The 23,488-nt window shown below is 57.3% G+C and overlaps 1 protein-coding gene across 1 annotated transcript in view; it reads right to left on the minus strand.

Annotated features, from left to right (window-relative positions):
• Positions 1-355: 355 nt before the first annotated feature.
• LOC116955856 (roundabout homolog 1-like) overlaps positions 356-23,488 on the minus strand; it is a 435,354-nt gene continuing 412,221 nt past the window's right edge. Inside the window, exons 22-30 of the mRNA XM_076053760.1 lie at positions 22,750-22,901; positions 19,285-19,989; positions 15,108-15,204; positions 12,639-12,956; positions 11,052-12,163; positions 7,648-7,767; positions 4,046-4,195; positions 2,089-2,222; positions 356-453 (exon numbers count right to left, since the gene is read on the minus strand). Coding sequence (XP_075909875.1) covers positions 2,122-2,222; positions 4,046-4,195; positions 7,648-7,767; positions 11,052-12,163; positions 12,639-12,956; positions 15,108-15,204; positions 19,285-19,989; positions 22,750-22,901 — 2,755 coding nt within the window. The 3' untranslated portion in view covers positions 356-453; positions 2,089-2,121. The remainder of the gene's footprint in view (positions 454-2,088; positions 2,223-4,045; positions 4,196-7,647; positions 7,768-11,051; positions 12,164-12,638; positions 12,957-15,107; positions 15,205-19,284; positions 19,990-22,749; positions 22,902-23,488) is intronic.

The raw sequence follows: 23,488 nt of genomic DNA on the forward strand, positions 1-23,488 counted from the left end.
GAACTTCATCGCGGCCTATTTCATGACGGCGTATTTCATCGCGGCCCATTCATCGTTACCTATTCATCGGGGACTATTCATCACGGCCTATTTCATCACGGCCTATTCATTGTGACCTATTCATCACGGCCTATTTCAGCACGGCCTATTCATTGTGACCTATTCATCACGGCCTATTTCATCACGGCCTATTCATCGGGTACTATTCATCACGGCCTATTCATCACGGCCTATTTCATCGCGGCCTATTTCATCGCGGCCCATTCATCATTACCTATTCATCGGGGACTATTCATCACGACCTATTCATTGGCGGCCTATTCATCATCGGGGACTTCCCCCCCCGCCCCCCCCCCGCCCCCCCCCCCCCCCCCCCCCTGGAGAAGAGGCCGGGAGGCCTCCCGAGGCTGGCGGCGTGGGCCCAAGTGGCGGTGGACACGGGCGGCCGGGCGGCTGCGGAAGAGAAGGCCAAGGTTGCGGAGTGCGACATCAGCAAGCGGAGGGTCAGGGGGATCGAGAGAGTCTCAGTGGCGAGAGTGAGCGGGTGAGCGGGTGAGCAGGTGAGTGAGCGAGCGGGTGAGCGATCGTACCCAGTGAGCGAGCGGTGAGCAGGCGAGTGAGCGGGTGAGCGGGTGAGTGGGTGAGTGAGCGAGCGGGTGAGCGATCATACCCAGTGAGCGAGCGGTGAGCAGGCGAGTGAGCGGGTGAGCGGGTGAGTGGATGAGTGAGCGAGCGGGTGAGCGATCATACCCAGTGAGCGAGCGGTGAGCAGGCGAGTGAGCGGGTGAGCGGGTGAGTGGATGAGTGAGCGAGCGATCATACCCAGTGAGCGAGCGGTGAGCAGGCGAGTGAGCGGATGAGCGGGTGAGTGGGTGAGTGAGCGAGCGGGTGAGCGATCATACCCAGTGAGCGAGCGGTGAGCAGGCGAGTGAGCGGGTGAGCGGGTGAGTGGGTGAGTGAGCGAGCGGGTGAGCGATCATACCCAGTGAGCGAGCGGTGAGCAGGCGAGTGAGCCGGTGAGCGGGTGAGCGAATGAGCAAGTGGGCGAGCGAGCGGGTGAGCGAGCGAGTGAGTAAGTGAGTCAGCGAGTGAGTGAGCAATCGTACTGGGCAAGTGAGTGAGTGAGCGGGCTAGCGAGTGAGTGAGCAGGTGAGTGAGCGATCGTACCGGGTGAGTGAGTAAGCGGGTGAGCGAGTGGGTGAGCGATCATACCCAGTGAGCGAGCGGGTGATCAGGCGAGTGAGCGGGTGAGCGGGTTGGTGGGTGAGCGAGTGAGTGAGCGATCATACCCAGTGAGTGAGCGGGTGAGAGAGTGGGTGAGTGAGCGAGTGATTGAGCAATCGTACTGGGTGAGTGAGTGAGTGGGCCAGCGAGCGAGTGAGTGGTCATACCGGGTGAGCGAGAGGGTGAGCGAGAGGGTGAGCGAGCGGGGTTAGCCAGCGAGCGAGTGAGCGGTCGTACCGGGTGAGCGAGAGGGTGAGCGAGAGGGTGAGCGAGTGGGTGAGCGAGAGGGTGAGCGAGTGGGTGAGCGAGAGGGTGAGCGAGAGGGTGAGCGAGCGGGGTTAGCCAGCGAGCGAGTGAGCGGTCGTACCGGGTGAGCGAGAGGGTGAGCGAGAGGGTGAGCGAGTGGGTGAGCGAGAGGGTGAGCGAGAGGGTGAGCGAGAGGGTGAGCGAGTGGGGCTAGTCAGCGAGAGAGTGAGCGATCCTACTGGGTGAGTGAGCGAGCGGGCTGGCGAGCGAGTGAGCGGTCGTACCGGGTGAGCGAGAAGGTGAGCAAGTGCGTGAGCGAGTGGGTGAGCGAGAGGTTGAGCGAGTGGGTGAGCGAGAGGGTGAGCGAGCGGGCTGGCGAGCGAGTGAGCGGTCGTACCGGGTGAGCGAGAGGTTGAGCGAGTGGGTGAGCGAGAGGGTGAGCGAGCGGGGTGAGCGAGCGGGGTGAGCGAGAGGGTGAGCGGGCGGGGCTAGCCAGCGAGCGAGTGAGCGATCGTACCGGGTGAGCGAGAGGGTGAGCGAGCGAGTGGGTGAGCGAGCGAGTGGGTGAGCGAGTGGGTGAGCGAGCGTGCGGGGGTGAGCGTACCGGGGTGAGCGTACCGGGGGCGAGCGAACGAGCGAGCGAAGGAGCCGTCAGGGCCCTGGCTCCGTTCTCCGGCGAGCCCTCGAGTTTCCACGGGCGCTGGAGGGGCCATCGTGGCCTGGGAAGGGCGGGCGGCCATAAGGAAGCAGCTCTACAGACGCGGTGGGGGGGGGGGGGGGCACGGGGGAAGGGGGGCACGGGGGAGGAGGAAAGGGGGGGGGGGAGTAGAGGAGAGGGATGGGGAAGGAGGGGGGAAGGGGGGGAGGAGAAGGGGGGGAGTAGAGGAGAGGGGAGGGGGGGGGAAGGGGGGGGGGAGGAGAGGGGGGGGTGAGGGAGGGGGGGAAGGGGGTGGAGGAGGGGGTGGAGTAGAGGAAGGAGGAGGAGGGAAGGGGAAGGAGGAGGAGGGGGGGGTAGAAGAGAGGGAAGGGGGGGAGGGGATGAAGGAGGAGAAGGGGGTAGTAGAGGGGAGGGGGGGGAAGGGGAAGGAGGAGGGAGGGGGAGAGGAGAGGGGGGGTGAGGGAGGGGGGAAAGGGGTGGAGGAGGGGGTGGAGTAGAGGAAGGAGGAGGAGGGGGGAGGGAGTTGTGGGTGATTAATGGCGGCGACAGCGATCTAAGTGGCCACCGGCGTGGGAGTGGAAGCGCTGCGAGGAGGTGACCCAGAGGGACACCAGGAAGTGACGATGGCCAGAAAGTGAACATCAACAACAACATCAACAACATCAACAACATCAACAACAACAACATCAACAACATCAACAACAACATCGGTGGCTTCGTCCACCATCGCGCGGTCATTTGCAGTTGCACGGTCGGCACGGTTACCAGGGTTGGCACGGATACCAGGGTTGGCACGGTTACCAGGGTTGGCACGGATACCAGGGTTGGCACGGTTACCAGGGTTGGCACGGTTACCAGGGTCGGCACGGTTACCAGGGTCGGCACGGATACCAGGGTTGGCACGGTTACCAGGGTTGGCACGGATACCAGGGTTGGCACGGATACCAGGGTTGGCACGGTTGGTACAGACAGTCGGCACAGTTGGCACGGTTGTCACGGTCAGCACGGTTACCAGGATTGGCACGGTTACCAGGGTTGGCACGGATACCAGGGTTGGCACGGATACCAGGGTTGGCACGGATACCAGGGTTGGCACGGTTACCAGGGTTGGCACGGTTACCAGGGTTGGTACGGATACCAGGGTTGGCACGGATACCAGGGTTGGCACGGTTACCAGGGTTGGCACGGTTACCAGGGTTGGCACGGTTACCAGGGTTGGCACGGATACCAGGGTTGGCACGGTTACCAGGGTTGGCACGGATACCAGGGTTGGCACGGTTGGTACAGACAGTCGGCACAGTTGGCACGGTTGTCACGGTCAGCACGGTTACCAGGGTTGGCACGGATACCAGGGTTGGCACGGTTGGCACGGTTACCAGGGTTGGCACGGTTACCAGGGTTGGCACGGTTACCAGGGTTGGCACGGATACCAGGGTTGGCACGGTTGGCACGGTTACCAGGGTTGGCACGGTTGGCACAGTTACCAGGGTTGGCACGGATACCAGGGTTGGCATGGTTACCAGGGTTGGCACGGTTACCAGGGTTGGCACGGTTACAAGGGTTGGCACGGATACCAGGGTTGGCACGGTTACCAGGGTCGGCACGGTTGGCACGGATACCAGGGTCGGCACGGTTGGCACAGTCGGCACGGTTGGCACGGATGGCACGGATACCAGGGTTGGCACGGTTGGCATGGTTACAAGGGTTGGCACGGTTGGCACGGATACCAGGGTCGGCACGGTTGGCACAGTCGGCACGGTTGGCACGGATGGCACGGATACCAGGGTTGGCACGGTTGGCATGGTTACAAGGGTTGGCACGGTTGGCACGGATACCAGGGTTGGCACGGTTACCAGGGTTACCAGGGTTACCAGGGTCGTGCGTGGCTCGCCGCCGCCCCCGTGCCCCGCTGCTCACCGGGGAGCAGCGCCGGCTTGCGGCTGGCGCGGTGCTTGCCCGGCGCGTCGCCATGACGACCGGGGGCACCGCGGAGGCACGCCGGGCGGGGCGCCGGAACGTCGGGGGGGGAGACGCCGAGCGGGGGGGGCGCCGGGGGTGGGGGCAGATCTGGGTAAGGAGGGGGGGGGAGGAGGGGGAGAAGAGGAGGGTGGAGGAGGGTCATCATCAGTGGGGAGACAAAGGCGGCCGGGCGTGGTTGCTACCCCCCCCCCCCACACACCACGTCGTGTGCCACAGTGTCGGTAGCCTTCGTAGGGCGCTGTGTGTTTCCACGTGTGTGTGTGTGTGTCTGTGTGTATGTCTGTGTGTGTGTCTGTGTGTATGTCTGTGTGTATGTCTGTGTGTAAGTCTGTGTGTAAGTCTGTGTGTATGTCTGTGTGTAAGTCTGTGTGTAAGTCTGTGTGTATGTCTGTGTGTAAGTCTGTGTGTAAGTCTGTGTGTATGCCTGTGTGTATGTCTGTGTGTATGTCTGTGTGTAAGTCTGTGTGTATGCCTGTGTGTATGTCTGTGTGTATGTCTGTGTGTAAGTCTGTGTGTATGTCTGTGTGTATGTCTGTGTGTAAGTCTGTGTGTTTCCACGTGTGTGTGTCTATGTGTGTATGTCTGTGTGTAAGTCTGTGTGTATGTCTGTGTGTATGCCTGCGTGTATGTCTGTGTGTATGTCTGTGTGTAAGTCTGTGTGTATGCCTGTGTGTATGTCTGTGTGTATGTCTGTGTGTAAGTCTGTGTGTATGTCTGTGTGTATGCCTGTGTGTAAGTCTGTGTGTATGTCTGTGTGTAAGTCTGTGTGTATGTCTGTGTGTAAGTCTGTGTGTAAGTCTGTGTGTAAGTCTGTGTGTATGTGTGTGTGTGTGTCTGTGTGTATGTCTGTGTGTAAGTCTGTGTGTATGTCTATGTGTAAGTCTGTGTGTATGTCTGTGTGTATGTCTGTGTGTAAGTCTGTGTGTATGTCTGTGTGTAAGTCTGTGTGTATGTCTGTGTGTAAGTCTGTGTGTAAGTCTGTGTGTAAGTCTGTGTGTATGTGTGTGTGTGTCTGTGTGTATGTCTGTGTGTAAGTCTGTGTGTATGTCTATGTGTAAGTCTGTGTGTATGTCTGTGTGTATGTCTGTGTGTAAGTCTGTGTGTATGTCTGTGTGTATGTCTGTGTGTATGTCTGTGTGTAAGTCTGTGTGTATGTCTGTGTGTATGTCTGTGTGTAAGTCTGTGTGTATGCCTGTGTGGTAAGTCTGTGTGTGTCTGCGTGTATGCCTGTGTGTATGCCTGTGTGTAAGTCTGTGTGTATGTCTGTGTGCAAGTCTGTGTGTAAGTCTGTGTGTATGTCTGTGTGTATGTCTGTGTGTAAGTCTGTGTGTAAGTCTGTGTGTATGCCTGTGTGTAAGTCTGTGTGTATGTCTGTGTGTAAGTCTGTGTGTAAGTCTGTGTGTAAGTCTGTGTGTATGTCTGTGTGTATGTCTGTGTGTAAGTCTGTGTGTAAGTCTGTGTGTAAGTCTGTGTGTATGCCTGTGTGTATGCCTGTGTGTAAGTCTGTGTGTATGTCTGTGTGTATGTCTGTGTGTATGTCTGTGTGTAAGTCTGTGTGCAAGTCTGTGTGTAAGTCTGTGTGTAAGTCTGTGTGTATGTCTGTGTGTATGTCTGTGTGTATGCCTGTGTGTATGCCTGTGTGTATGTCTGTGTGTATGCCTGTGTGTATGTCTGTGTGTAAGTCTGTGTGTATGTCTGTGTGTAAGTCTGTGTGTAAGTCTGTGTGTATGTCTGTGTGTATGTCTGTGTGTATGCCTGTGTGTATGTCTGTGTGTATGCCTGTGTGTATGTCTGTGTGTAAGTCTGTGTATGTCTGTGTGTATGTCTGTGTGTAAGTCTGTGTATGTCTGTGTGTATGTCTGTGTGTATGTCTGCGTGTATGTCTTTGTGTATGTCTGTGTGTATGCCTGTGTGTATGCCTGTGTGTATGTCTGTGTGTATGTCTGTGTGTTGTGGGGAGCGGTGGTGTAGCGGTTAGCACTACGCTGCGCTACGAACCTGGCGACCCGGGTTCGATTCCCACTCACGGCCAACACCAGTGCTCGCTAACAGCACTTGCCCCTATAGTCTGTTAAGGCTATACGGGGGATCTTTGTCTTTATCTTTGTGTGCGCATGTGTGCGTGTGTATGTATGTGTGCGTGTGTGTGAGCGGTGGTGTAGAGGTTAGTGCTATGCTGCGCTACGAATCTGACGGCCCGGGTTTGATTCCCGCTCACGGCCAACATCCAGTGACGATTATCTGAACCGGTCCTGGGCCTCCCCTAGGTCGACTCAGCCTCAAATGAGTACCTGGTGTAGCTGTGAGTAGTAAACATCGCCACTGGAGAGACAAAGGCGTCCCTGGGGTGGTGCTGGCCACCCACCCCCTCGTGTGCAGTGACCGGTGCTGCTACTCGCTAACAGCACTTGCCCCCAATTATCTGTTAAGGCTATACGGGGGATCTTTACCTTCATGTGTGTGTGAGAGTGTGGATACGAGGGGGGGGGTGGGGGGGTTCATAACGAGCGAGTGAAATAATGATTACGTGGATGAGTGAACGGGCGAGTTAAAGAATGGGCAAATTATTGAGCGGATGAGCGAACAAGTGGGTGAACGAGTGGACGAGCGAGTGGGCGAGTCAGTGGGCGAGCGAGCGGGCGAGTGAGTAGGCAATCTAACGAGCGAGCGAGTGGGAGAGGGAGTGGGCGAGTGAGGGAGCGAGCGAGTGAGCGATCTAGCGATGAGTGAGTGGGCGAGCCAGGGAGCGAGTGTGCGAGCGAGCGAGCGAGCGAGCGAGTGAACGAGTAGGCGAATGAGCGAGCTAGTGAGTGATCGAGCGAGTGGGCGAGTGAGTGAGCGAGCGAGTGAGTGAGCGAGTGGGCGAGCGAGTGAGGGAGAGAGTGAGTGAGCGATCTAGCGATGAGTGAGTGGGCGAGCCAGTGAGCGAGTGAGTAGGCGAACGAGTGAGCGAGCGAGTAAGCGAGCGAGTTATTGAGCGAGCGAGTGAATGAGCGAGTGTGTGAGTGAGCGAGTGGGCAAGTAAGCGAGCGAGTGATTGAGTGAGCGAGTGAATGATCGAGTGTGTGTGTGTTCGAGTGGGCGAGTCAGCGAGCGAGCGAGTGAGTGAGCGAGTGAATGAGCGAGTGTGTGTAAAAGGGAGTGGGCGAGTTAGCGAGCGAGTGATTGAGCGAGCGAGTGAATGAGCGAGTGTGTGAGCGAGCGAGCGAGTCAGCGAGCGAGTGATTGAGCGAGCGAGTGAATGAGCGAGTGTGTGTGTGAGCGAGCGAGCGAGTCAGCGAGCGAGTGATTGAGCGAGCGAGTGAATGAGCGAGTGTGTGAGTGAGCGAGTGGGCGAGCGAGTGAGCGAGCGAGCGAGTGAGTGGGCGAGTGAGTGAGTGAGCGAGCGATCTAACAATGAGTGAGTGGGCGAACGAGTGAGCGAGCGAGTGATTGAGTGAGCGAGTGAATGAGCGAGTGTGTGAGTGAGCGAGTGGGCGAGCGAGTGAGCGGCCAATCTAACGGGCGAGCGAGCGAGCGGGAGTGGCGTTGCGTCTCACCGTCGAGCGGAATCTCGCGCCGGAATCCGGTCGCCTCGCCCTTCCGGTGCCGGTGTTTGCGGGGGCCGTGCGGTGTGGTGCCGGGGGTGACCGCGGGAAGCGCTGCGAAGTGCTCCACCGCTGCAGGGAACACGCGAGAGGTAGCCGCATCACGCACGGTCATTGGTCGCTTACACGCTCACTCGCTCGACCAATCGCTCACCCACACAGCCACCGACTCACTCACTCACCATCAACCCACCCACCCATCACTAAACCCATTCAACCAAAACTCGCCCACAACCCACTCATCCACTCACCCACCCACCCACCGACCACCCACCCACTGACCACCCACCCACCGACCACCCACCCACCCACCTACCACCCACCCATCCATCACCCTGCCACCCACCCACTACCTACCCACCACCCACCTACCCATACACTATCCACCACCAATCCACCAACCCATAGTTCATAGTTCATTTATTTTGGTATAGCCCTGTGAGCCATTCGGCTTTTGACTCGGGTGCAACCACAACAAACAAAAACACGAACAAGAAAACATCTTAAAGTGATTATGTGACTGTGCAAACAGAAAATCCAGGAAAAAAAACATCAAAATATTCCTGAAATAGCACCGTACACCAACGCTGTGTGCAAAAAGCCCAGTGGGATACAAGTCAAATAACAACAACAACAACCACAAGACAACTAAGATTAAGGCCATCAGTCTAACTCCGTACTACAATAAACAAAAACATGGCCAAAACAAAAAAAAATGTTTTCGAAATCACCAAAATAAAAGCCATAAATGCAATGTAACAGTGATCATAGGGACTGTGACCGAATTTTTAACAATAAACTACGTAAATAAATTATAACACCAAAATCTAGAGCCATATTTTAGGCCACTGAATAGCAGTGGCAGCTAGGGGTGTACAGCTCCTCTAGAGCAGTTTTGAGTGAAGATCTCATAGGTAGTGATTCAAGTTGCAGTTTATTGGCAATAGCATTCCAGACCCTGGGGGCATCAATAGCAAAGGCCCTTCCTCCAGTTTTTGTACGGCAATAGGGAACGTGAAGCTGGTAAATGAGCGAAGACCTGAGGTCAAATTTGTTCTTTGAAACAGAGAGGAGATCCAGTAGGTAGTCTGCAGATTTTTTTGTAAGTACATCGTGAATAAATAAGATCTGGTGCACAAGCCGTCGAACATTAAGAGATGTTAAGTTTGACCCAATGTAGAGATCACAGTGGTGAGTCCTATATGGGTAGTTCAATGCAAATCTTAAGGCCGAGTGATAGATGGAATCAAGCTTCTTCAGTAAAGTACTTGGGGCTGATTTCTACACGATGTCACAGTATATATTCTTAGCTCTTTCGGTAAAGTCACGTTGAAGGGAAACAATAAAATAATAAAATATATAAAACAATAAAAAACAATGAAAAACAATAAAAATGTCACAGTAGTCAATTAGAGGCAGTATGGTAGCTTTTATCAATTCCAAACGGAACATAGGGGGGAAGCAGTGCTTGTGTCGATACAGAAAACCAATTTTAATTTTTGTCTTTTTACCAATATAATCAATGTGATCTTCAAAATTAAGTTTTGAATCCAGGATGACCCCAAGATACTTATAGATCTTGACTTGCTCTATTTGATCATTATTCAAGGAATGTAATTGGGGAAAAATAACTTCCTGCTTTAGTCCCGGTGAGAAGCATAGCACCTTGGTTTTGGAGGTATTCAGGACTAGTTTAAGAGAAACTAGCTGATGTTGTAGTTTGTTGAAATCACCCTGGAGCTTAGCAATCACGTCATCCGGAGAGCGGCCAGCAGTAATCAGTATCGTGTCATCTGCAAAAAGATTTACCCTGGAATGATCCAGGTCAGTGCCCAAGTCATTGACATAAAGAGAGAACAAGAGGGGGCCGAGGATGGAACCCTGTGGAACCCCTTTTGTTATCTTAACACTGTTTGACCTCCAACCATCTGTGAATACAGTTTGGGTGCGAGAAAAGAGGTAATTTTTTAACCATTGTACTGTGTTCTCGGAAAAACCGAGGCAACTTAGTTTACTAAGCAGGGTGTTGTGGTCTACTGTATCAAAAGCTTTGGACAAGTCAAGAAAAAGACAGGCACAGTACTGCTAATTATCAAGGCTATTGTAAATTTTATTCAAAGAGTCTAATGCAGCAGATGTGGTGCTGTATTTTTTCGGAACCCAGATTGTTTTCTGTTTTGGATGCCTTTTCGATAGATTTGATTGTTTTCAAAAAAATCCTGGCATTTCCATGTGATTCCAGGAGAGTGGAGGAAAAGTAGGCATTTTTTACATGCCGTATTTTTTTGACGCATCTATTCCTTAAAATCCTGTATTCTAGCCAGTCATTGACCAAATTACTTTTCTGAGCACATGCCCAAGCCTTGTCCCTAGTTTTCATGAGCTTTGTAATCAAAGGATCATACCATGGTGGGCGGTTGCCTTTAGTTTTAAATCTAACCAACGGAGCATGTTTGTTAAGAATTTGGAGAAACGTGTACCTGAAAGTCTCCCAAGCCGTAGTCAGGTTGGGGATATCACAGACCTTGTCAATATCCGAGTGAAGCACATCATTTGTAAATGCCTGAGTGCTGAAGTGCCTCAAAGAGTGCTTCTCAACAATTTTAGCGGGGGGCTTTGGGTCTGGCTGATGATCTCACCCCAAAAATGAAGGAGTGATCACTAAGGTTATTACCCAGAACACCAGTCAGTGTGAAATTGTGAGGGGCATTTGTCAATAGGACGTCAAGCAGAGTTGACTGTTCCGGATTTTTTTGGTTGGGTCTTGTGGGGACATTAATTAATTGAAACAGGTTAAATTCATCTGTAAAATTTGTGGCCACGGCCGGCGGGTTTAGCCAATTCCAATTTAGATCACCCACTAAAACTATTTCACCTTTAGGGAGGCCCCCAAAAAGCTCTCTCAGTGCCGATGCAGCTTCAACATCCTTCCCACAAGGCGGTCTATAGCAGCACACTACCAATATCTGTTGATTATTTGGGAGAATTATTCTGAGAGCCAAACCTTCAAAGCAACATTTTTTAAACAAGGAGTGAGCTGGTGAACATGCAATAGTGTTACGAACATAGATGGCAATTCCACCTCCTTTAGATCCTCGGTCAAGCCGAAAAAGGTTGTAGCTTTCAATCGTAATCTGCACCACCGATCAACCCACCCACCCACCATCACCCACCCACCACCCACCCACCACCCACCCACTCACCCACCCCCCACCGATCAACCCAACCACCCACCATCACCCACCCACCACCCACCCACTCACCCACCCCCCGCCGATCAACCCACCCACCCACCCACCATCACCCACCCACCATCACCCACCCACCACCACCCACCCACCACCCACCCACCGTACCTCCCGCCGTGCCGTACGCCTCCTCCGCCCTCTCCGCTGCGGCAGCGGCCGCTGCCATCGCGATCGCCCGGGCAAACCCGGCAACGTCGGGGGAGAACTCCCCGGCAACGCCGGACCTCTCATCCTCACCCTCCTCCTCCTCCTCACCACCACCACCACCACCGTCGTCATCACCGTCGTCATCACCATCGTCATCACCGTCGTCGTCGTCGTCTTCATCGTCGCCCACGCTCTCACAGTCCCCGAAATCCCGCTCGTCATCGTCTTCATCGTCGTCCGAGCCCCACCCTCGTCGCTCAACACCGGAGCCCCCCCGCACCGACCCCCCCGCCGGCGAGCCCCCCGCAAGCGAGCCCCCCGCAAGCGAGCCCCCCGCAAGCGAGCCCCCCGCCGTGGCGGCGAGCGCCGCAGTGCGGCCGATCTCCGGCAGGCTCAACTGCGAAGCTCGACGCTGGGACCGTCGCTCCTCGTGGTACTGCTGCTCCTGCTGCTGCTGCTGCTCCTGCTGCTGCTCCTGCTGCTGCTGCTGGTACTGCTGCTGCTGGTACTGCTGCAGGTACAGCTGCTGCTGGTACTGGTACCGCTCGCCCCCGGCACCGTGCGAGCGAGACGCCTGGTACAGGCGGAGCGGGAAGGTCGCTTGCTCGAGAGGCCTCGCGAAGACTTCGTCGGCCGGACCCTGCTGCTGCTGCTGTTGTTGTTGATGTTGTTGGTGTTGGTGTTGTTGTTGTTGGTGTTGTTGTTGTTGTTGGTGTTGTTGTTGTTGTTGGTGTTGTCGCAGGCCATAGAGCAGCGCCACTTCGGCGGGGTCCGGCCGGATGACGCCCAGGCTGGCCTGCCGCCCGTGGTGGTGGTGGCGGTGGTGGCGGTGGTGGTGGTGGTGGTGGGTGGGGAGGTCGCAGTGCTGGACGGCGCCCTCCGCCGGGAAGCCGGCGGCGGTGACGGTGGCGGTGGAGTCGTTGGTGGGGGGGGAGTTGGTGGGGGGGGAGTTGGTGGGGGGGGAGTTGGTGGGGAGGGAGTCGTCGTCGTCGTCGAAGAGCGGGGTGAAGGAGGAGGGGTAGTAGGCCGCCCGGGTAGGCGAGGGGGATAGCGGGGGGCTGCCCGTGTCGTGCCTGCCAGTGGGGGGGGGTGGGGGGGTACACAAGGTGAGTGGTGGGGGTGGTGAGTGGGGGGGTGGTGAATGGTGGGGGGGGGTGAAGGTGAATGGTGGGTAGGTGAGGGGGGGGGTGGTGAGTGGTGGGGTGGTGAGTGGTGGGGTGGTGAGTGGTGGGGTGGTGAGTGGGGGGGGAAGGTGAGTGGTGGGTGAGGTGAGTGGGGGGGTGGTGAATGGTGGGGTGGTGAGTGGGGGGGGGGAAGGTGAGTGGGGGGGTGGTGAGTGGTGGGGGGGGGGAAGGTGAATGGTGGGTAGGTGAGTGGTGGGTGAGGTGAGCGGTGGGTGAGGTGAGTGAGTGGGGGGGTGGTGAGGTGAGTGGGGAGGGGAGGTGAGTGGTGGGGTGGCTTGGAGGGAGCTTGCGATGACAACCCCCCCCCCCTCCCCCCCACTAGCCCCCACCCCCCGCCCCACCCACCCGACACCGCGACCGGTACCTGCCGACGGCGCGGTGCCGTGACTCGGAGAGCGGCGGTGGCGGCGGTGGTGGCGGCGAGGGCGTGGGCGTGAGCGTGGCCGTCGACTGGTGGCCGTACGAGGCCGCCGGCGACAGCGGCGCCACCGCCGTCGCCCGCCTCGCCGGCGCGTCGGGGCTCGGCGATCGGCGAGGGGCCGGCGGAAACGCCGGGGCGGTGGGCGGTGGGCGGTCGTCGTCGGCGTCGTCGGCGTCGTCGGCGTCGGCGTCGGCGTCGGCGTCGGCGTCGTCGCGGTGGTGGTGGTGGTGGTGGTGCGGGAAGGAGCCGTCGCTCTCGTAGCTGGCGGTGGGTGGTGGGGGGTGGGATGGGGGTGAGAGGGGGTGAGAGAGACCGGCACGGAGTGGGTGAGGGAGGGTGGCGGCTGGCGAACGGGGGGAGTGGATGGATGAAAAGATGAATGGACGGGTGGACGGGTGGACAGGCGAACAGATGGATGGATGGATTGACGGATGGTTGGACAGGTGAACAGATGGATGGAGGGATGGACAGATGGATGGACGGTTGGATGGTTAGACAGGTGAACAGATGGATGGATTGACGGATGGTTGGACAGGTGAACAGATGGATGGATGGACAGATGGACTGACGGTTGGATGGATGGATGGTTGGACAGGTGAACAGATGGATGGATTGACGGATGGTTGGACAGGTGAACAGATGGATGGAGGGATGGACAGATGGATGGACGGTTGGATGGTTAGACAGGTGAACAGATGGATGGATTGACGGATGGTTGGACAGGTGAACAGATGGATGGATGGACAGATGGACTGACGGTTGGATGGATGGATGGTTGGACAGGTGAACAGATGGATGGATTGACGGATGGTTGGACAGGTGAACAGATGGATGGATGGACAGATGGACTGACGGTTGGATGGATGGATGGTTGGACAGGTGAACAAATAGATGGACGGATCGATGGTCGGATGGACAGATGGTTGGACAGGTGAACAGATGGATGGATGGATGGACAGATGGATGGACGGCCGGATGGACGGACGGTTGGATGGACGGATGGACGGGTGGACAGGTGAACAGATGGATGAATGGATGGACAGATGGATGGACGGTTGGATGGACGGACGGTTGGACAGGTGAACAGATGGATGGATGGATGGACAGATGGATGGACGGATGGTTGGACAGGTGAACAGATGGATGGATGGACAGATGGACGGACGGTTGGATGGATGGATGGTTGGACAGGTGAACAGATGGATGGATTGACGGATGGTTGGACAGGTGAACAGATGGATGGATGGACAGATGGACTGACGGTTGGATGGATGGATGGTTGGACAGGTGAACAAATAGATGGACGGATCGATGGTCGGATGGACAGATGGTTGGACAGGTGAACAGATGGATGGATGGATGGACAGATGGATGGACGGCCGGATGGACGGACGGTTGGATGGACGGATGGACGGGTGGACAGGTGAACAGATGGATGAATGGATGGACAGATGGATGGACGGTTGGATGGACGGACGGTTGGACAGGTGAACAGATGGATGGATGGATGGACAGATGGATGGACGGATGGTTGGACAGGTGAACAGATGGATGGATGGACAGATGGATGGACGGTTGGATGGATGGATGGTTGCACAGGTGAACAGATATATGGACGGATCGATGGTCGGATGGACGGATGGTTGGACAGGTGAACAGATGGATGGACGGCCGGATGGACGGACGGTTAGATGGACGGATGGACGGGTGGACAGGTGAACAGATGGATGGATGGATTGACGGATGGTTGGACAGGTGAACAGATGGATGGATGGATGGACAGATGGATGGATGGATGATTGGACAGGTGAACAGATGGATGGATGGACAGTTGGACGGACGGATGGTTGGACAGGTGAACAGATGGATGGATGGATGGACAGATGGATGGACGGATGGTTGGACAGGTGAACAGATGGATGGATGGACAGTTGGACGGACGGTTGGATGGATGGATGGTTGGACAGGTGAACAGTTAGATGGACGGATCGATGGTCGGATGGACGGATGGTTGGACAGGTGAACAGATGGATGGATGGATGGACAGATGGATGGACGGCCGGATGGACGGACGGTTGGATGGACGGATGGACGGGTGGACAGGTGAACAGATGGATGAATGGATGGACAGATGGATGGACGGTTGGATGGACGGATGGTTGGACAGATGAATGGATGGATGGACGGCTGGTTGGACAGGTGAACAGATAGATGGATGGATGGACAGATGGATGGACGGACGGATGGTTGGATGGACCATCCATACCAATAGCATCCTACAACTATGTAAATTGAATACGCTGCTGGCTAAGTATGACGCAAAAGAAGCCCAACACACACATACCAAGCAAACATCTAAAAAATTTACGAACAAATGTAATGTTGTTTGTTATTGTTGTTGTTTGTGTTTACCCATCCTCGGTGGGGGTGAGTGCGTGGTGGTTGGGGTGAACGGGAGGCGGAGGCAGGAGATGGGCCCAGTGCAGGCCTGGCTGGCGTGCTCCTCGACCTGCGTAGCCACCATCACCACCATAACCACCATCATCACCATCACCACCGTCACCACCGTCACCACCGTCACCATCACTACCGTCACCATTATCACCATCACCACCGCCACCATCACCACCGTCACCATCACCATCACCACCGTCACCACCGTCATCACCATCACCAAAATCACCGTCACCGTCACCACCATCACCACCACCACCATCACCGTCACCACCATCACTACCATCACCACGATCACCACCGCCACCATCACCACCATCACCATCACCACCGTCACCATCACCACCGCCACCACCATCACCACCATCACCGCCACCATCACCTTCACCACCATCACCACCGTCACCACCGTCACCATCGTCACCATCACTACCGTCACCATCACCACCATCAACACCGTCACCGTCAACACCATCACCATAAACACCGTCACCAATACCGTCACCATCACCACCGTCACCACCATCACCATCACCACCATCACCATCATCACCACCATCACCACCGTCACCAACATCACCACCGTCACCACCATCACCACCGTCACCACCATCACGATCACCATCAACACCGTCACCACCATTACCATCAACACCGTCACCATCAAGACCGTCACCATCATCACCACCATCACCACCATCACCACCATCACCACCGTCACCATCACCACCGTCACCATCGCACTCCATCATTGTCACCCACCACCACCATCATACACCATCACACAACATCACACACCATCACCAACATCACACACCATCACACACCATCACACACCATCACCAACATCACTCACCATCACCACCATTACCCACCATCACACATCACTCACCATCACTCACCATAACCACCATCACTCACCATCCCACACCATCACCACCATCACCCACCATTATAGCTGCCACTGGGGGTGCCCCTAGGCTAGACCACACAGCAGCAGCAATCATCGCGACCCCTCATACTGGCAGTGCACTGATGCACAGGGACAGCTGCCACTGGGGGTACCCCTAGGCTAGACCACACAGCAGCAGCAGCAGCAACCATCACCACCGCTACTGGCAGACCGATGCACAGGGGGACAGCTGCCACTGGGGGTGCCCTTATTTCAAATGTGCCGAGATGTCAAGGGGCGGATCAAGGTCTTGGCAGAAGCTAGGAGCATAGAAGAACGGTACAATAATTCTACTCCGCTGCACTACTGTTGTGCGCCACGTGGCACTTGTTATGCATGGTGGTCGCCAATTGCAAAAAAAAAAATGCATTAGCCAGGGTCCAATAGACCGGCTCGGATTCCGAAGTAAGATGATTTGGCCATGTGCTCAGTGTCTTTGTATATAAGAATAGGTTTGACCCTTTCTGGCCATAATAAAACAGTTGTGTGAAAGACGTTAAAACCAAAAAAAAAACTGAAGACCTTTCGCAAGGAATCGTGTCACTCCATCAGCCCCACGCGGTACTTGCGGTGAGCCATGCTTCTGATAGTGGCATTGCCCTTGTGCTGTTCCGCCTGTTTGGTTTCAGTTGCGAAAGGTTTCAGTTTGGTGTCTTGTCATCTTAACACAAGTTGCTTTTGATACTGGCACATTTTCACGCTGGCAAGGGAGTTCCCATTGGTGTAGCTGCTCAGCCCCGAGCTCTCGATGTCCTGCTAGTGGCATTGCACTTGTGCTGTTTCGCCTGTTTGGCGTCCTCTGGTCTAACACCGGTGGTGAGACTGGGCCCTAAAGAAAGCTGTCTCTGGTGTGGACCAATCAGTTTCAAAGACGATGCCAGCATATGCTACTAGAGGATGTCTTTGGTTTGCATGTTCACCACAAGTATGCGTGCGTGGTTAATGCACTACACGATTGCTTGCAAAAAGGTCTTCACTTTGGGTGTTTTAAACATCGTAACACAACTGTTTTCATTATGGACAGAAAGGAGTTCAACCAATTATGAAATTTTGTACACCGGCAAGGGAGTTCCCATTAGTGTAGCTGCTCACCCCGAGTTCTCAATGTCCTGCTAGTGGCATTGTCCTTGTGCGGTTCGCCTGTTTGGCGTCCTCTGGTCTGACACCGGCGGTGAGACTGGGCCCTAAAGAAAGCTGTCTCTGGTGTGGACCAATCAGTTTCAAAGACAATGCCATCATCTTATACGACCAGAGCGTGTCGTTAGTTTTCATATTCGCCACACGTGTGTGTGTGTGTGATTAATGCCCCGCATGATTCCTTGCAAAAGGTTTGCGTTTGGTGTTTTAACATCTTAACACTAACTGTTTCATTTCTAGAAAGGGTAAAAGCCCTCTTTTTGCATTCACTTTGTATGTTTATGTAATATATGTAACTCAGATTTGTACGTTAATGTCACCACCACGGCTACACTATCACCACCATCACACTCCCATCACCAACATCACCACTACTCTATCCCCACCATCACACTCACATCGCCACCATCACCGCTATCACACCAATGTTACCAACATCATAGCACTATCATCATCATCATCATCGACCCATCACACCACCCATCCCCACCATCACACCACCATTACACCCTCCATCCCCATCATCAACACCCCATCATCACCACCACCACACCCCCATCACCAGCATCTCACCATCACACCACCCATCGCCACCATCAGCACCCCATCATCATCAGCACCACCACCACCACCACCACCATCACACCATCACACCATCCATCCCCATCATCAACACCCCATCATCACCACCACCACACCCCCATCACCATTATCACACCACCACACCAGCCATCACCATTATCACACCATCACACCCTCCATCCACATCATCAACACCCCATCATCACCACCACCACACCCCCATCACCAGCATCACACCATCACACCACCCATCCCCACCATCAACAGCCCATCACCACCATCACACCCATCACAACCCCCATCCCCACAATAAACACCCCATCATCACCACCACCACACCACTATCACCAGCATCACACTCTCCATCGCCACCATCAGCACGCCATCATCATCAGCACCACCACCACCACCACCATAATCACACCATCACACCCCCCATCCCCACCATAAACACTCCATCACCACTACCACCACCACTAAACCCCCATCACCATTATCAAACCATCACACCCCCCATCGCCATCATCAACACGCCATCACCACCACCACCACACCCCCATCACCATTATCACACCATCACACCCTCCATCCACATCATCAACACCCCATCATCACCACCACCACACCCCAATCACCATTATCACACCACCACACCCCCATCACCATTATCACACCATCACACCCTCCATCCCCATCATCAACACCCCATCATCACCACCACCACACCCCCATCACCATTATCACACCACCACACCCCCCATCACCATCATCAACACCACCACACCCTCCATCCCCATCATCAACACCCCATCATCACCACCACCACCACACCCCCTTCACCATTATCACCCCACCACACCACCCATCACCACCATCAACACCCCATCATCACCACCACCACACCCCCATCACCATTATCACACCACCACACCCCCCATCACCATCATCAACACTACCACCACCACACCCCCATCACCATTATCACACCACCACACCCCCCATCACCACCATCAACACCCCATCATCACCACCACCACCACACCCCCATCACCATTATCACACCACCACACCCCCCATCACCATCATCAACACTACCACCACCACACCACCACACCCCCATCACCATTATCACACCACCACACCCCCCATCACCATTATCACAACACCACACCCCCCATCACCATCATCAACACTACCACCACCACACCACCACACCCCCATCCCCATCATCAACACCCCATCATCACCACCACCACCACACCCCCATCACCATTATCACACCACCACACCCCCCATCACCATCATCAACACTACCACCACCACACCACCACACCCCCATCACCATCATCAACACCCCATCATCACCACCACCACACCCCCATCACCACCACCACACCACCACACCCCCATCCCCATCATCAACACCACCACCACCACCACCACGCTGACCCCTCCCCCGCTCACCAGTCACAATTGCTCCCTGCTCCGCCCCTGGCCCCCATAGGGCGCCCCCGTCCTCCTCTTCCCCCGCCGCCCCGGCAACCGCCGTCGCCCCGGCAACCGCCGTCGCCCCGGCAACCGCCGTCGCCCCGGCAACCGCCTCCACGCCCTCCGGCGACCGCGGCGGCGACACCTCGCGAGCCGCTGCCGCCCCCTGCCGTTGCCGCTGATGCTGCTGACGATTCTGCTGACGATGCCGCTGACGATTCTGCCTCTCCGCCGTCGGGTAGAACGGCGACGATGACGGCGGCGATGGCGGCGGCGACGGCGGCGGCGGCGGCGGCGGCGGCCGCGGCTGCTCGCGGGTACCGGCCCCGAGCAGCCGTCGCCACGGCTCGCGTCCGCCGGGGCTGCTGAACGTCTTCATGGCCCCGGGGCCGCCGACGCGGCAGCGGACCGAGGCCCTCGCCGCCTCGCCGCCGTCGCCGCCGTCGCCGCCGTCGCCGCCGCCGTCGCCGCCGCCGCCGCCGCAGACGTCGCCCGAGCCGGAGCCGGACGAGCCGGACGAACCGCCGGCGGCCGCGGCGCCGGGGAGGCCGCCGGGGAGGCCGGCCGTGCCGTTGAGGGCCCGCGACGGCTTGAAGTCACGGGCCGCCTCGGAGGAGGAGGGGCAGCCCAGGTCCCGGTCCTTGCCCACCTCCAGCTGGGAGAAGTTGGGCAGGTGGTCGTCTGCGGGCACATCGATCACGAGCAGAGCGGCGATTGTTGATGGCACGCAGGAGGCGGGACCACGACGGATTGGAGATGTCGACTAGCTCGCCCGGTGCGCAGGAGGTCGCGGGTTCGATCCCGACCCTGACGCCTGCTGCTGCTGCTGTATATTTGGAGTTTGCGTGTCTCTCTCCCTCTCTCTCACATGATCATCACGGTGGCTAGGAGATGTTAACTACCTCGCCAGGTATGCAGGAGGTGTCGGGTTTTGATCCAGACCCTGATGCCTGCTGCTGTATATTTGGAGTTTGCGTGTCTCTCTCTCTCTTTCATGATCGTTACAGTGGCGAGGGGAAGTTAACAACCTCACGGGGGTCTACGGGAGGTCGTGGGTTCGATCCCGACCCTGACGATGCCTGCTGTATATACGGCGTCTCTGTGTCTCTGTTTCTCTACGGGTCCTCCGGTTTCCACCCCCCCCACCGTCCGCATTTTGAATCGAAATCGCCACGCGCCTTCAGAGTGATTTGCGTGCGGGATGTACAAACGTCCACGTGACGATGACAAGCCCGCTCCGTTGAGCTATCATTCGTGATGGCCAGGTTGCTTCTGAAACACGAAAACAGCTGAGTGGGACCGTACCTGTTGCACAATAATAACAATAACAATAATACAAAAAAAGACAATCTAGTTCAGCGAGTAAAATTTTGGTGAATCCGGCGAGCTCTAAGGGACGACGAACAGCCTCGCCGGCAAGATCGCCGACTTCCGCCGCTAGCCCGCCTGCATCGTTACCACTGGATCGCCGATCTTGCCGACGATGCCAGCCGATGAAACGTATCGACGCAGCGGTTCAACCCCTGCGGTAAAAGAAGATCACCAAATTAACCAGCCCCGGCTTCTCGTTGCCGCTTTGTCTGTGACGTGACGGGCTGAGGAGGGGATCGACGCAAGGGGGGGAGGGGTGGGGGGGGTGTTGGGGGTGTTGGGGTGGGTTGTTGACTCTTCTTGTGTCACGTGGAGGGGGCGATAGGGGGAGTGGGCGGGGCTACCCTACTCGTGACGTGGAGGGGACTATGGGGGGAGTGGGCGGGGCTACCCTACTTGTGACGTTGAGGGGACGATGGGGGGGGGGGATTGGGCGGGGCTACCCTACTTGTGACGTTGAGGGGACGATGGGGGGAGTGGGCGGGGCTACCCTACTTGTGACGTTGAGGGGACGATGGGGGGAGTGGGCGGGGCTACCCTACTTGTGACGTGGAGGGGACGATGGGGGGAGTGGGCGGGGCTACCCTACTTGTGACGTGCAGAGGACGATGGGGGGAAAGTGGGCGGGGCTACCCTACTTGTGACGTTGAGGGGACAATGGTGGAGGGGGCGGGGCTACCCTACTTGTGACGTGGAGGGGACGATGGGGGGAGTGGGCGGGGCTACCCTACTCGTGACGTTGAGGGGACGATGGGGGGGGGGGATTGGGCGGGGCTACCCTACTCGTGACGTTAAGGGGACAATGGAGGGAGTGGGCGGGGCTACCCTACTCGTGACGTTGAGGGGACGATGGGGGGGGCGGGGCTACCCTACTTGTGACGTGCAGGGGACGATGGGGGGGGAAGTGGGCGGGGCTACCCTACTTGTGACGTTGAGGGGACAATGGTGGAGGGGGCGGGGCTACCCTACTTGTGACGTGGAGGGGACGATGGGGGGAGTGGGCGGGGCTACCCTACTCGTGACGTTGAGGGGACGATGGGGGGGGAAGTGGGCGGGGCTACCCTACTTGTGACGTTGAGGGGACGATGGCGAGGGGGCGGGGCTACCCTACTTGTGACGTGGAGGGGACGATGGGGGGAGTGGGCGGGGCTACCCTACTTTGATGTTGAGGGGACGATGGCGGAGTGGGCGGAGTGGGCGGGGCTACCCTACTTGTGACGTGGATGGGACGATGGGGGGAGTGGGCGTGGCTACCCTACTCCTGACGTTGAGGGGACGATGAGGGAGTGGGCGGGGCTACCCTACTTGTGACGTGGAGGGGACGATGGGGGGAGTGGGCGTGGCTACCCTACTCGTGACGTGGAGGGGACGATTGGGGGGGGGGGGAGTGGGCGGGGCTACCCTACTCGTGACGTGGAGGGGACGATTGGGGGGGGGGGGAGTGGGCGGGGCTACCCTACTCGTGACGTGGAGGGGACGATTGGGGGGGGAGGGGGGGAGTGGGCGGGGCTACCCTACTCGTGACGTGGAGGGGACGATTGGGGGGGGGGGGGAGTGGGCGGGGCTACACTACTCGTGACGTGGAGGGGACGATTGGGGGGGGGAGTGGGCGGGGCTACCCTACTCGTGACGTGGAGGGGACGATTGGGGGTGGGGGGGGAGTGGGCGGGGCTACCCTACTCGTGACGTGGAGGGGACGATTGGGGGGGGGGGGAGTGGGCGGGGCTACCCTACTCGTGACGTGGAGGGGACGATTGGGGGGGGGGGGGAGTGGGCGGGGCTACCCTACTCGTGACGTGGAGGGGACGATTGGGGGGGGGGGGGGAGTGGGCGGGGCTACCCTACTCGTGACGTGGAGGGGACGATTGGGGGGGGAGTGGGCGGGGCTACCCTACTCGTGACGTGGAGGGGACGATTGGGGGTGGGGGGGGGAGTGGGCGGGGCTACCCTACTCGTGACGTGGAGGGGACGATTGGGGGTGGGGGGGGGGGGAGTGGGCAGGGCTACCCTACTCGTGACGTGGAGGGGACGATTGGGGGTGGGGGGGGGGAGTGGGCGGGGCTACCCTACTTGTGAGGTTGCTGTCGCTGCTGACTCCGGCGGTGGCACAGCAGCTGAGGGCACAGTCACCGTGGTGGTGGTGGTGGGGGTGCCCCCCCCCGGCAGTGGGCCACGTGTCGGCCAGCCAGTGGTGAGACGCGTCCACGTGCATCAGGCCCGACCTTCTCGTACAAAGGACAAAGATCCCCCGTATAGCCTTAGCAGACTGTAGGGGCAAGTGCTGGTTAGCGAGCACCTATGAAGGCCGGTAACGGTACACGAGGGGGGTGGGTGGCCAGCACCACGCCCGACCGCCTTTGTCTCCCTAATGGCAATGTTTTACGCACCGGACCAGGTACTCATTTGAGGCTGAGTCGACCTGAGCGGGAATCGAACCCGGGTTTGCCAGGTTCATAGCGCAGCGTAGCGCTAACCGCTACACTACCGCTCGTACACACACACAGGCAAAGGCAAAGGTCCCCCGCACGGGCTGTGACGGACTGTTGGGGCAAGTGCTGTTAGCGAGTAGCGGCTATGAAGGCCCGAACTTGGGGGTGGGTGGCCAGCACCATCCCAGGGGCCGCCTTTGTTTCCCGCCCGTGGCGATGTTTACTGCACACCGCTACACCAGGTTACTCATTCGATGCTGAGTCGACCTAGGGGATGGCCCAGGACCGGTTCAGATAATCGTCACTGACGGCGTTGGCCATGAATCGGGAATCGAACTCGGGTAGCCAGGTTCATAGCGCAGCAGCGCAAACCACTGCAC

Source organism: Petromyzon marinus, chromosome 62, assembly GCF_048934315.1.
Source record: "Petromyzon marinus isolate PM22_M1 ecotype Great Lakes invasive population chromosome 62, UKy_Petmar_22M1.pri1.0, whole genome shotgun sequence".
Classification (NCBI taxonomy): domain Eukaryota; kingdom Metazoa; phylum Chordata; class Hyperoartia; order Petromyzontiformes; family Petromyzontidae; genus Petromyzon; species Petromyzon marinus.